General features: G+C 40.5%; 1 protein-coding gene across 1 annotated transcript in view; it reads left to right on the top strand.

Moving 5' to 3' along the window:
- The window catches only part of slc7a11 (solute carrier family 7 member 11), a 199527-nt gene extending 189750 nt beyond the window's left edge, over positions 1-9777 (top strand). Inside the window, exon 12 of the mRNA XM_055643379.1 lies at positions 7212-9777. Within this exon, the coding sequence (XP_055499354.1) occupies positions 7212-7276 (65 nt within the window). The 3' untranslated portion in view covers positions 7277-9777. The remainder of the gene's footprint in view (positions 1-7211) is intronic.
- The last annotated feature ends 5651 nt before the right edge of the window (positions 9778-15428 follow it).

Here is a 15428-nt window from a genome sequence, read left to right on the forward strand (position 1 = left end):
CCATTGATACAAATCACCTCAGCGACATTGCTGTAAGGTTTTCCTCTCATGTGGGTCCAATACAGTTTACAAAGCATCACTCATACTGGAACAGCGCCTTTCTATTAAATGTTACCTCTCCTACTGGAACATTTATTCAATAGCTGGGGAAATTTCTAATGAGCTGATTGACTGCCTTCCAGTCCATAGGTAATTTAGTAGCAGTGACAACTGAAGAGGAGGCAGTGAGCTGTGTAACTACATGTTGTATATTTGCATACAAAACACTCTTTCCCTGGGTAGGAAAGGACTGCAGATGCTGGTTTACACCAAACATAGACACAACATGCTGGAGTAACTCAGCAGGACAGGACGAGAAGGATCTTAATTCAAACCATCACCCATTCCTTCTCTCCTGAGATGCTGCCTGTCCCGCTGAGTTACTCCAGCATTTTGTGTCACCCTTTCCCTGGATGCAGCATCAGATACAGGGACACTAAACATCCCTTGGGGCTCTCAATAAGAATTATTATCCGATGGTGTCATTTCTCACTGCAAACCAGGCACTATCTACCCGAAAGAAAGCGTAGAGAATTGTGGACACAGCCCAGACCATTACACAAACCAACCTCCCTTCCATTCACTCCATCTACACCTCATGCTGCCTTATGGGCCTGTCCCACTTAGGCGACCTTTCAGTGGACTGCCGGCGACTGTCAACTGTGGCAACTGGAACAGCGACTGTCAGAGTGGAACACACACAAACACTTTGCTTCCTTCACCAGCCTGTTATGCAGGCGGGGGACAGGTCAAGCGGGGGGAGCGTGTCTGAGTGAAATTCACACAGTGCAAAGCCAAGGTGATACCGACACAGACAGGAATTAAGATGGCTATAATTAAGATGGCTCAGTGTATGGTAAGTCCTTTAAAAGAGGGGGTAGAAGGAGTGGAAACAACTTTTAATGCCAGAGATCCATGGCTATGAAGCTCGGTGGACATTTAACATTACCGGTCAGTTATCCTTGTTTCTGAAAACTACTGCTTACCTTTTTTTCCCCAATGACCCAATTAAATTCAGCGGCCAGCCTATGAGAATCTACAACCTATGAGAATCTCCGAGAACCTTCGACCTCCTGGTGACCACTAGGACTTCCTGGCGACCCACTTACGTCACGAGAATTCTCGCTAATATCCATGGCGGCTTCATTCTAGTCGCTGCTAATTTTTCAATGTTGAAAAATTTGCAGTGACCATAATGAGGCCGCAATTAGTTCCCAGAATGCGGGAACTCCTCATGACCATGAAGGCGACTCCCCGGCAACTACCCACGAACATGTGGCAACTGCATAGTCTCCTGCAGTCGCCTAAAAAGTCGCCTAAATGGGACAGGTCCATTAGCAAGGCCAGCAGCAGAATCAAAGACGAGTCGCACATCAGCCATGCCCTTTTCTCCTCTCTCCCATCAGGCAGAAGGTACAGAATTGTGAAAACGCACTCTAGATTCCAGGGACAGTTTCTTCCCAGCTGTTTACCCCCATTGGAAACCCTCAGACTATCTTTGATCAGACTTTACTGGAATTTATTTTGAACTTTTATTTATTTTGAACATTATTCACATCATGCCCTTTATCGTGCATCTGTACACTGGATGGCTCGATCATAATCATGTATTATCTTTCCGCTGACTGGTTAGCATGCAACAAAAGCTTTTCACTGTACCTTGGTACGTGACAATAAACTAAACTCAATTCAACGGTATTCTTTTACAGTCTTCATTCTCAAATACTTGTCTTGTGTCTATTTAACTCAAATAAAAGTGCCCTGTTTCAACAGTTACTGTTGGAAAGCACTCTAGATATTGTTAACCTTCCCTGTGAAAAATATACTCTACATTTTGTTTTAGGGACATCTGAGTCACAGTCATCTGTAACTAATTCTTTCTATGGATCCACTTAGCTACCAATGATGAGATGCAGAAAAGCAGCCTTCCATTATAGCCAACTCAACCTTAGATATAGGTTCAACATAAACTTCTCGCTTATATTTAATAACAAAATTAGTACAGCACACTAGCTATCTTGCTACATGTTTCAAGATCAATCTTTTATACCCCTGTTCTTGAACTTCAAAGAGCTATAGCGTTTAAAGAACAATTCCTTTCTCTTTTTTTTTCACAATGATTCTCTAGCTTTGACCTGTACCTGCCTAGATATTCCATTCAAACTTGGTTTTGTTTCTCTCAATAAGACTTCTGAATAATTTGATAGCAACCAGGCCGGATTTTGTTTATCTCGTGAAATTGATTGAGGTTTTTAAATAATTAGCCAAGAAGCCCGATGAGGGCTGACTGATAGATGTAGTCTATACAGACTTCAATAAGGCCGAATGAGAAGGTTCCTCATGATAGACTGGAAGCTTAAATGTCATGGAATCCAGGGGGAGCTAGCTAATTAGATACATAATCAGTTTGATGGTGGGAGGTTGTTTTTCGGTCTGGAGGCCTGTGACTAATGGCATAGCTCAGGGATTGGTGCAGGGCCCATTGCTGTTTGTCATTTATATCAACAACTTGCGTGAGGATGTAAAAGGCATTGGTGGTATGTTTGCAGATGTCAATAAAATAGGTGGTATCATAGACAGTGAAGAAATTTATCAACCATTACAGCAGGTGCCACCTCCTGCACCCATACACAACTGGCTGACTTCATCCGCTTCACCACTAACTTCCTTCCGGCACTCAAATATATGCCTGGACCATTTCCGACACCTCCCTACAATTCCTTGACCTCACTATCTCCATCGCAGGTGATAGACTTCTGAACTATAAACCCACTGACTCCCATGGCTATCTTGACTACTCTTCCTCGCACCCTGCTTCCTGTAAGGACTTCATCCCCTATTCCTAATTCCTCCGTCTACGCCCCAGGTAGAGGTGCTCCCAGGATGAGGTGTTCCACACTAGGGCATCACAAATGTCCTCATTCTTCAGGGAATGGGGGTTCCCCTCTCCTACTATAGATGAGGCTCTCACCAGGGTCTCCTCCATACCCCGTAACACTGGTATCTCTCCAATTCCCCCCACTCGCAACAAGGGCAGAGTCCCCCTGGTCCTCACCTTTCACCCCACTAGCCAGCACATACAACAAATAGTCCTCCTTCAGCTTCGCCACCTCCAACGTGACTTCACCACTCGCCACATCTTCCCATCTCCCCCCCTGTCTGCCATCCGCAAAGACCGCTCCCTCCATAACTCCCTTGTCAATTCTTCCCTTCCCTCCCACGCAACACATTCCCCGGGCACTTTCCCTTGCAACGGCAAGAGATACTACACTTGTCACTTTACCTCCCCCCTCGACTCCATTCAAGGACCTAAGCAGTCATTCCAGGTGTGACAGAGGTTCACCTGCACCTACTCCAACATCATCTATTGCATCTGCTGCTCTAGATATCAGCTGATCTATATCGGTGAGACCAAGCGGAGGCTTGGCGATCTTTCGCCGAACACTTCAGCTCGGTCCGCATTAACCAACCTGACCTCTCGGTGGTTCAGCACTTCAACACCCCCTCCCATTCCATATCCGACCTCTCTGTCCTGGGCCTCCTCCATGGCCAGAATGAGCAACACCGGAAATTGGAGGAACAGCACCTCATATTCCGCTTGGGGAGTCTGCATCCTGGTGGCATGAACATTGAATTCTCACAATTCTGTTAGCCCTTGCTGTCACCTCCCCTTCCTACCTCGGGCTCCTCCTCCTCATTTTTCTTTTCTTCTCCCCGCCTCCCCCCATCCCCCCATCAGTCTAAAGATAGGGTTTCGGCCCGAAATGTTGCCTATTTCCTTCGCTCCATAGATGCTGCTGCACCCGCTGAGTTTCTCCAGCATTTTTGTGTACCTAGGATCTTGTTCAACTTGGTTAGTAGGCCGAGGAATGGCAAATTGAGTTTAATTCAGATAAGCACAAGGAGTTGCATTTGTGAGAGAGGGTAATATTTCCCAAGTCACAAGTAGACAGGATGGTGACGAAAGCTGTTAGTATGCTGGCCTTCATCATTAAGGGCACTTAGTATTGAAGTTAAAATATTATGTTATAGTTGTCATAACATAACACAATGTCATGACCCAAGACATTGGTGAGGCCATACCTGTAGAATTATGTTTAGTTTCAGTCATCCTATATGAAAGAAGCATTAAGCTAGAAAGAGAGCAGAGACGACTTATAAGGATGTTGACATGATGAAGGACTGAATAAGAGGGAGAGGTTAGACAGGCTTGACATATATTCTTTGGAGAGTAGTAAACAAACGGGTGATCCTATAGAAGTACATAAAATCATAAGGGACAAAAATGTTTTTAACAGGATGAGGAAATCAAGCACTCAAGGGCTTAGGTTTAATGTGAGAGGGGAAGGATTTGATAGGAGCCTCAACTTTTCCATGCAGACAGTGGTGCATACATGGAAGCACCAGATGACGTGGTTGAGGCGGGTGCAATAAAAACATTTAAAAGGCATTTGGACATGTACATGGATGGACGAGGTTTAGATAGATTAAGGGTGAAATGCAAAGGAGATTAGCTTAGATGGGGCATTTGGGTTGACATGGATGAGTTGGGCAGGAGAGCCCATTTTATGTGTTCTGTTATCCGCTGACTCTATGGCTTTGGGTCTGTACAAATTATTTTACAAAATGAAAAACAGATAAGGTTTTGTACAATTTCTTGAAGCTTACCATTACCTATATCTACCCAATCTCAAATAAATTTGACTAACACATTCTCTGTTCTTATCCTTAAAACCTTTTGGTAAATTCTGGAATAACATGCCTCTTAATTTTGTATTGATTCTGTTGCATGAATGTTATTAATGATCCTCAGCAATGCACTTATACAAGATATATTGAATTATTTTTATTTATTCTGTTTGTAAACACACATTCATAGAATCTTGCAAAATGTAAGCTAGCTATTTAGCCTCCTGTATCTGTGCCAATTCAGCGAGAAAGTGTATCTTTTTTTTCCTATAATTATTTTTCCTTTCAGGAGAGTATATAATTACCTTTTGAAATGTATGTTTGAAACAGTATTGACACTCCTATCAGATAGTATGTTCCAGATCACAAAGAATTGTGACACATTTCCGCAATATTTTTGTTTTTAAATATCAAAGTATTAGTCTTCATGGTGTAAAATGGTGCTATTGGATCAGATGCATTGATGAAGATTAATTTGACAAAACAATTCAATATGATGCAATTTACATTATTCCCCAGTCAAAGGTATCCTCAGTATTCCTCTCCTCCTCCTCTCTCTGTGTACATTGGCCATTTGGTCTTCTTCTCCTTTACCTTGCTCTTCTTACATCAGACTATCTACAAGTTTTCTGATATTTAACCTCCAGTTATTCATCAATTAATCAAAATTTAGTCTTCTTCCATTCCATTGAATTTGGTTAATTTCCAGTCCCATTAAGTTTAACTTAAACTTCACTCTGTCTTTGCTTATTTTCAAAGTAAATGAGAGCCAGGTCACTATTTCCCAAGCGTTGTTCTATTTTCATATTGCTTAAATGTCCTACTTCATTACCTAAAACTAGATCTGGCACTGCTCCTGCCCTTGATTCAGTTTTTTAATGTAATGTAATGTAAAATGTAATATTGTTTCACATTTTCTGCCATTCATCTATCAATTTTAATATAGATTTATAGAATGTGTTTTTTAACAACTGCCAACAATCCTCACCAGTAATTTCTCTTCCACTAATAACCTGTGATATGTTCCTCCAATGAGAACAGATAGTTTTTAAATATTCTATCCAGATAAATTAGAGTCTGCATTTCGGTACATACATTGTGAATGTATTAGTAGCAGCATGTTAGAAAGGACAAAAGACACAAAGTGCTGGAGTAACTCAGCAAGTCATGGAGCATTTCTGGAATATTGGTGACATTTTGTGTTGGGACCATTCTATGCAGAATGGTTGGTCCTCAGCAGAGGCCTTATCTTTGTACCTTTCAGCAGTTTTTTTGTGTCCTCACTAGAAGGGAATGTTTATTTGAAGCTTTAACCATATGGTTACCAAATAGTTCATGAATCGCACTATTCATTGGCATTCATTATAATTTAAAATATTTATTTCATGACAATATTTCATAATTCATCGTAAAATAATCAGTACTGTGAAGACTTGCTTCTGCAAGAGGTTTCCGTGCTGTCTGAGGGCTATTTATGTGTGCAACAATCATGAATGTGGGATCATGCAATTGAACATTAGTCATATGTATAGACCTACAAGCAAAAAACATGGATGGAAAATTACGACTTTACAATCTAAATCTGGTTTTCTTTATTGAAAGTTTTTTTCAAAGAAATTGGATCACTTGCAACATCTACACAAGGTTAAAATTTGTAAATTATTAGGAACGTCAAAGATGATTATATTGGCATAAAATGGATAGCTTAGTTGAAATTGCAGCCAAATGGATTGTAGTTTATCACGAGAAACTCGGCAGGTCAATAATAAATTACAGAAGTAAAAAGCAAACACATTTCTGACACAACATTTTTTACAATTATTGTAGGAAAGAATTTAACAGAAATCAGAGGATTTCATCATGTGAAACGGATGTTTGCTTAAAGTCAGTTTCTTTGTGAGTTATATCCATTCAGGTTATTTGCAACTGCTTATTTTTCTGAAAGATGATCTCTGATAAAGTGTTTTAAATGTTCTCCCATTGACAAGAGGATGAGTTATGGTGATACCCTTTGGTTAAGTGGTTAATATTTAGGAAAGGAACATATTTATTCCTATCTATTCCTATTGGTGGATTCAATCCCTCTTCTAGATGGAAACATGTAGCATTTCTTGATTTGAGCATGTTCCTAATTTAATGAGATCCACATGCATAAACATAAGGATAATGGATCATAGCACACTCATTATTGATGAAAATTTGCATGGCTTTGACCACAAATGTGACAAAATGTCTTGATTCCCTGGAATAAAACTGTAAATAATAGAAATGTGTGATAGTTTCATTAGCACAAAGAAATGTGCAGCTTGACAGTATTATTCTGCTAATGAAAAACCAGCTTTGAAATTTTAATTTACCTTTTAGTTGGAGATATATTAACTGCTGCGCATATTTAAAATTATTATCCTTTGATCTCAGAGTCTCTTTTATTCCCGGTGAACAAATTGTCTGCAGATTTTGTAAGCTTTTGTTTTCTGTTGCAGGTTCAATGACTAGGACTCTCCAGATCATCCTGGAGGTTGTGCCATCTGAACAACATAAAGACTGAGGAGGTCCTTTGGTGGGCAAGCTGCAGAGTGTTTCGAATACTGAGACTGCAGACATCAACAAAATGGCAGTCTTTCCAACAAAGCCATTCACTTGAATCCTAAATCTTCTCCAAAGTTTCATCAAATGATTGGGATCTTTTGTGGCCCAGAAATCATGTGCTGGGGAGTTATCCTTGTCCCTTGCCAGTTGTGTACAGTTCTTTATGCCATTTCTCTCAGGGGTGGGTTTGATCTAGTTGTGATCTTACAGCAAAATTATGGCAAGAGATGAGGAAAACCAAACCATCACACCCATCCACAATCCCCATAACAAACTGAAAACTGGTATTTATTAATATGGTCTAATTTTTATAGAGGCATAAAATTAAAGTTTGTACAAAAACCAACACAGCTATGCTGGTGATGTGGATGCGCTTAATATACATATAGACTATGTGATCACATACTATTGATACTTCTCTAAAGGCCTTACTAAGACATGCATTGATGTGTCTCAATCATAAACTGGATTATATTTATGACATGAGCTGCTGGGATTATTGTGATGATCAGAATCTATTTTTGCTAATATTTGCCTTTAAGAAAACTTTAAACTTTCATATTTCAGTTAAATTACAAACCTTCCCTCTGTAGGAACCTCTGTTATTTTGGCAGAAATTGCACTTTCTGGCACTGAATTCTGGAGATAACATTACCAGTTCCCACTGATAACAAATGACACTCGCAGGAGCCCAAAATGGAAATGGACAATCATTGGATACTGTTTGCACAAACAGCTATATGTAATATTTTCCAAGGAAGTTCCTACAGCTTCCCACCAGAGGAACTGCCACAGAATTACAGGGCCTTTATGTTAGCTTGTTAAGCGCACATATTGCTAATGGAATGATCTGCTCTTCAAACTGCACTGTGAGTCACTGCTTTACAAATAATTATAGGTCCACTGGAAAGTCCTGTCTTTGCTGCTTCAGTGGTCAGAAGTAAAACTGATCCTCAACTGTGCCAGATGCCTTGATTCCACATCAGTGGGCTGATCTACACTCCATTCAGCTTTTGTTCTGTTGACTTCAATTTTTTTAGCCCAATGCACTCAGTGTATTATCCCTCGAAGGTAGACAAAAAAGCTGGAGAAATTCAGCGGGTGAGGCAGCACCTATGGAGCGAATGAATAGGTGACATTTTGGGTCAAGGACCTTCTTCAGAGACACATTCCTTCGGTCCATAGATGCTGCCTCACCCGCTGAGTTTCTCCAGCTTTTTTGTCTACCTTCAATTTTTCCAGCATCTGCAGTTCTTTCTTAAACATATTATCCCTCAATATAATTTCAAGGCTCTGACGTGTAACTTGTTTCTCCAGACTTTTAAGAATGAAGGGATTTCTGCTACCACTGTTCAATTTCTGAGCCAATGTATTTCTCTTTCTTTTCCCCCAAGCAATTATACTTTCCCAATAGCCCAGCAACATTTTTGCTCTTTTTTCTAGCTGCTCAGAAGTTAACCAACATAATTTGGCCCACTGCATCATCTTTCATTCTTATTCCTCAAAATGTCATGTCATTTTACACTTGCTGGCAAAACATCTAGAAACTAAGCTCAGAAAGGACTGATAACAAAGTAACAGAAGGCAGTGGGATGTTGGTGGTGTGAGGTGCTGAGAAGTAGGTAGCAGTTGCTTCACTAATTGTGGTGAGAAAATAGACGTCAGTGCAAGATTACAAATCAATGATAGATATAACTCATTTATCATCTTTTGTAAACACTCTTTAACAGGAACTTTTGATCAGAAATATGCAGAAAGAAGATTATTTTGCACAAGTGCAAATGTTAATTGGTGTTTTGAATAAATAGTAGAACCATGTATTTGCAGAGGTTTCCTCACTTTGGTCATGTTTTATAGAGAGCAGGAGGGGGAAATGGTATGAACTAAATAAAGTAATTTGTTAAAGTAATGATTCTTTTGTTTCTGTTCATTAAATAACAATATTGAAAAAATTCTAGCACCCGGTGGCTACTGGTTTAATAGTTTTAAACATGAGAAATTAGACACATATTTTATGTATCTCACGTGACAACTTCTTCAATCCAGGAATTATCCTACAGGTAGTCCTTCAAACTGCTCATTGGGCAAAGCGATATTACTTAGAAAATGCAGCATGTTTAATCTATCACACACTTACTCAGTCGGAAGAAGGGTCTTGACCCGTATTGTCACCCATTCCTTCTCTCTAGAGGTGCTGCTTATCCTGCTGAGTTACTCCAGCATTTTGTGTCTATCTTCGGTTTAAACCACATCTACAGTTCCTTCCTACACACACTTGTATTCATCATGTATTCAAAAATTATGCCATGTTTTTAAATGTGCATAATTGTTGGAAAATGAGTCCAGAAAGTTGTACTGCAGATTTTTCAGATAGTGAAACGTCTCACGTTCCAGAAAGGTTTGCAAGACCATGGAGACAGTGCATAGGAGATTTATTAAAATGATTTCCAAAGAATACAGGAGCTTAGAAGCCACTGGGCCACTGGGATTGTTCTCACAGCACAACAAAGAAAAAACATAAAAGACGTATTCAAAATCATGCCGGATCGTGACAGAGTAATAAGGAGAAACCGCAGCTTCAAGGAAGGTTAATATCCATCAGGCATTAATTTATGAAAATTTACAAAATATCCAGTTGCGAGGTCATCAGAATTTTTTTTTAATGCAGCAGGTTGTAGGAAGACGCAATGAATGTGTGAGAGAGACGGATTCAGTAGTAACTACAAAAAGGAAAATGAATTACTATGTTAAAATGGAAAAAGTCAAAGTCTATTACACTTTCAGCTTCTGGTCCCATGCCAGATAGCAACCCTTGATGCAAACAACCCCAAACAAAACAGATCATAAAAGCTTTTAATTAAAAATATCATAGTGGATGAGTATTGTGTCCAGTGTCTCAGAGTGGGGCCCGTTACTGTTTGTCATCTACATCAATGATTTTGATGAGAACATACAGGACAAGTTTAGCAAGTTTGCTGATGATACAAAAGTGTGTGGTTTTGCAGATAGTGAAAATGGTTGTGAAAGATTGCAGCAGGAACCGGATCTGGATCGATTGGCCAAGAGGGCAGAGGAATTGTTGATGGAATTTTATACAGATAAGTGTGAGGTGTTGCATTTTGGGATGTCGAACAAGGGCAGGGCCTACACAGTAAATGGTAGTAGGCCTCTGGGTAATGTTTTGAGCAGAGGGATCTAGGAGTACAGGTGCATGGTTCCTTGAAGGTCGAATCGCAGGTAAATAAGGTGGTCAAAAAGTATTTTGGCACTTTGGCCTTCATCTGTCGAAGAGTATTGAGTATAGAAGTTGGGAGGTCATGTTGCAGATGTGTAAGATGGCATTTAGAATATTGTGTTGAGTTCTGGACACCATGTTATGGGAAATATATTGTCAAGCTTGAAAGGGTTCAGAAAAGATTTATAAGGATGTTGCCAGGACGAGAGGGTGTGAGTTATAGGGAGAGGTTGAGTAGGCTTGGTCTCTATTCCATGGGGTGCAGGAGGATGAGGGGTAATCTTATAGTGGTGTACAAAATCATGAGAGGAATAGATCGGGTAGAGTCTCAGGCACAGAGTCTCTTGCCCAGAGAAGGGGAATCGAGGATCAGAGGACATAGGTTCAAGGTGAAGGGAAAAAGATTTAATAGGAACCCGATGGGTAACATTTTCACACAAAGGGTGGTGGGTGTATCGAATGGGCTACCAGAGGAGGTAGTTGAGGCTGGGACTATCCCATCATTTAAAAAACAGTTAGACAGGTACATGGATAAGACATGGAGTACAGGGAGTAGAAGTAGACATACTAGCCTGGTAGACACGAGCAGGGATCCGAAGGCAAGCTGCAACTCTGGCACTATCTCGTTGTGCCAGATCACCTCCTCCATCAGGCTATCAGCAGAGAGCAGAGGCCACCCCGACCAAAGTCTTGTCACCCCTTTGCTCCACATGGAAAACAACTCCTATCATCCATCCAGTCCACTGAGACAAAAGCACACTGGATAGCCACCAAGTGGTCACAGTAGTGAAAGGCAACCTCATCCCCATTACACAGTTACACCTCTTCACCAGATAAAAGCAGTCCAGGGTCTGCCCTCCCCAGAGGAGCATGGGTGAAGCTCAACAGACTCCGTACTGGAGTTAGGCGTTTCAATGCCAACCTGTGAATGCGGAGCAGAACAACAGACAGCCAACCATGTCATCTCAGGTTGCCCACTCTACCACCCACCAAATGAAACTCAGGGCCTGGCAGACATTGGCGCAGAGACAACAAACTGGCTGCTCAACACCCGGCTTGAGATCTAACTATTCCTTTGGTTTATGTTTCATACTCAAGAAGAAGATGGATAGGACATGTTTGGAGGGATGTGGACCAAACGCAGGCAAGTGGGGCTAGTGTAGCTGGGACATTGTTGGCCAGTGTGGACAAATTGGGCCGAAGAGCCTGTTTCCACACTGTATCTATGACTCTATGACTCTAAGTATGCCTTTGGATATTGCTCCTATGACAAAACTAACTTCTAACTTCAATAACTCTGATACCATTTTTGGTCTCTACTTCATCATTAATGTTCAGTACAGTTCATTCTATAGTGCAAATATGTCTTCTTATTGATCTGTAAAATCAATATTTAGTGAATATTAGCATGGATCTCCAGATTTCACACAGAACTGTGGAGAAATGGGACCTAACCTTTAAACCTGCTGCTGATCAATAAGATTATGGCTGATTCCTGACAATTCCACTTTACTGCTTAATTCACCTATCCCCCAATTATTTTTAAATGCAAAACATAAATCTTGAAGTAACTCTTGCATTCCCTCTCTCTCCGTCCCACCCCGCCCTTATAATCCTACTAGTTTCACTGTCGTCCTGCTTAGTTTCACCATTTTACTCAATAGTTTAACCGTTATCACCTTCTCCACAGTCTACAATGGCCCATTGTGGGCTCCACCTTTCCTCGATCATCATTGCTGGCTTTGATTTGTCCTTTTGCATACCTTTCATTTATTTGTTCTGTGTACCTCTTCATATTTCTAGTTTTCCTCTCCCCTGACTCTCAGTCTGAAGAAGGGTCATGACCCGACATGTCACCTTTTCTTTTTCTCCAGTAATGCTGCCTGATTGCTAGAATAAATGCTAACATTTATTTCGCGAGGGCTCGTATACAAAAACAGGGATGTAATGCTGAGGCTCTATAAGGTGCTGATCAGGCTGCATTTGGAATATTGTGAGCAATTCTGGGCACCATATCTGTGCAAGGGTGTGCTGGCTCTGGAGATGGTCCAGAGGAGGTTTGCAAGAATGATCCTAGGAATTAGTAGATTAACATTTGATGAGCATTTGTCGGTTCTGGACCTATATTCGCTGGAGTTTAGAAGAATGATGGGGGACCTCATTGAAATGTACATAATAGTGAAAGGCTTGGATAGAGTGGATGTGGAGAGGATGTGCCCATTAGTGGGAGAGTCTAGGACTAGAGGTCATAGCCTCAGAATTAAAGGACATTATTTTAGGAAGGAAATGAGGAAGAATTTCTTTAGTCAGAGGGTGGAGAATCTATAGAATTCTTTGGAAGACTATGGAGGCAAAGTCAGTGGATATTTTTAAGGCAGAGATATATAGATTCTTCATTAGTATGGGTGTCAGAGCTTATGGGGAGATGGCAGGAGAATGGGGTTAGGAGGGAGAGATAGATCAGCCATGTTTGAATGGCTGAGTAGACTTGATGGGCCAAATAGCCTCATTCTCCTCCTATCACTTATGATCTTATGACCATCTGAGTTACTCCAGTATTTTGTATCTAATTTTAGTGTAAACCAGCATCTGCAGTTCCTTCCCACACAAAATTATATCAACAGTGGCCTAAATGAGTGCAGCCACTGAGAATGAAAGCCCTCTGATTAGAGTTCTGCACATTTATAACAGTCCAAGTAATAATAATAATAATAATAATAATAATAATAATAATAATAATAATATATTTTATTGTCATTGCCCATAAGCGCAACGAGATTTGGAATGCAGCTTCAAACCGATGTCATAACATAAATAGCTAATAAAATTTAGATTTAGATATCCTGAGAACATGGATTGTAAAAAGAACAGTAAAACAGTCAAAATAGTTCAACAGACTAAAGTGCAGATGTGTCTGTGCGACGTGACCATCCGAGGGAGACAGTCCAGGGGGGATGGGGGGCACTCAGCAGGGCCGGTTCAGAGCCACGGCAGTATAGCTCTGGGAATGAAGCTGTTCCTGTGTCTGGAGGTTCGGGCGTAGAAGGCCTTGTAACGTCTGCCGGAGGGAAGTAGTTCGAACAGTTCATTAAAAGGGTGTGAGGAGTCTTTATGGAGTCCTGAGGCACCATGTGTGGTAGATGCCCTCCAAGGCATCTACAACAGCATAGTGGAAGGTCACTAGGTTCTTACTTCTACTTTTGGTCGTCAGGCCCTTCCCTGGCCCAACATATCAGTGCAATTGTGTGGGGTGATCAGAGTTACAAAACAAAGCAACAGGAAACTCCTGTAAAGGTTCAGAACCTCTCTTATGTCAGCCCTGGCCTATTTTAATCCTCAACCAGACCATCTAACACAAGAACTGCCTGAAGGATTTACTGGCCCTTTTATTTGTTCATGTTTCCCTCTGTACAATGCCATGGGAACATAACAATATGTTGTTTTATATATGTATGTACATTGCAATTAAAAAAATGACTCTTTGAAAGGATTAAGGCTGGTTTTGTGTTCATAGTTAATTCTCTGGTCAGCAGGGAACGGTTCATTTTTCCAGACACTCCTGCCAATTGTGTCTAATTAGCAGGAGGTGTGAAAACAAGGCAAAAGCTTTGGAAGTCAACAGAATCCAAATTGCCCTGAGCATATACTCGCAATGGTACAAATTTTGCAGGCAAAATCAACAATCAAATTTAACTCTAAAATGTTGTGTTTATATTGTGGATCCTTCGCATTATGGTTGTGCAAAGGCAGCTGCAACTCCTGGCGCCATAGCTGTTGTTTCTTTCACATGTCTGAGCAGTTGCTACCACACCTAGCATTCTTGCCACACCATTCACACCACACCTTAGCATTCTTGCCAGTTTTCTTTTTATATGCCAATCCAGAAATTGAGCAGAAACTGAGCAATATCAAATAGCAGACACTCTAAAGCCTGTCTGCGTACCAATCTTTAACTTGCACCCGCTGTGTTTCTCCAGCATTTGTGTGTACCTTCGATCTTCCAGCATCTGCAGTTCCTTCTTGAACACTTTAACTTGCAATGATTTAGTTTAGTTTACATTTTTTTCACTTTCTGTGCTTTTTATGAGGATCTTACGAGATACCACTTTGTTGAGTTTAGTTTATTGTCACGTGTACCGTGGTACAGTGTAAAGCTTCTGTTGTGTGCTACTCAGTCCATTGATAATTTTTGTTACAAACATATTCCAATGGCCTTTGCCTACAATTATCATAAAATTACTATGACAGAGAGTGAGGCCATTCAGCCCATCAAGTATGTGGCCAGCTGCTGAAAGATTAAACCCCTCAGTCCTATTTCATTAGTTTGTACAAATTGTGAGGGACCTGAGTTTCATAACTGCAAATGTATTTTATATTTACAATATTTACTTGTATTGTTTGGAGAATTTAAAAGTATCTTTACATTAGCAGATGGAGTAAAAATAAAAATTTAAAACTATCTAATTCGATGAAAGGCTGTAAGTCTTGGTGTAATGTGTACTAAGGTGTAATGGGCAAAGGCAAATGGCAATGTAAAGGGGATGATACTAAATAGACTCTTCAACATTCACAATTCTCGCATCTGTTGAATTCAGTGTTTTCATATAATCACCTGTGCTACCCAATAGCAAAAATCCAAGCTATCCACCCAATGAGACAAATCAACATACAATTATTTTTGACACAATGATGCATCACCGCAAATATTTTAAGATTAATATTTCTGTTTGTTACGTTGCCCAACAGGGTATAAACCACAAGGTTTGCATGTTCACTAAAATGACTAATGTGACAGCAAAAAGATTAACTGGACCACAAACTGGCTAAATAGAGAGCGTGCAGGACATAAATCTTGTTCATGTCTAGTATAGTTGTA

This window comes from Leucoraja erinacea, chromosome 1 (genome assembly GCF_028641065.1).
Source record: "Leucoraja erinacea ecotype New England chromosome 1, Leri_hhj_1, whole genome shotgun sequence".
In the NCBI taxonomy this organism is placed as follows: Eukaryota; Metazoa; Chordata; class Chondrichthyes; order Rajiformes; family Rajidae; genus Leucoraja; species Leucoraja erinaceus.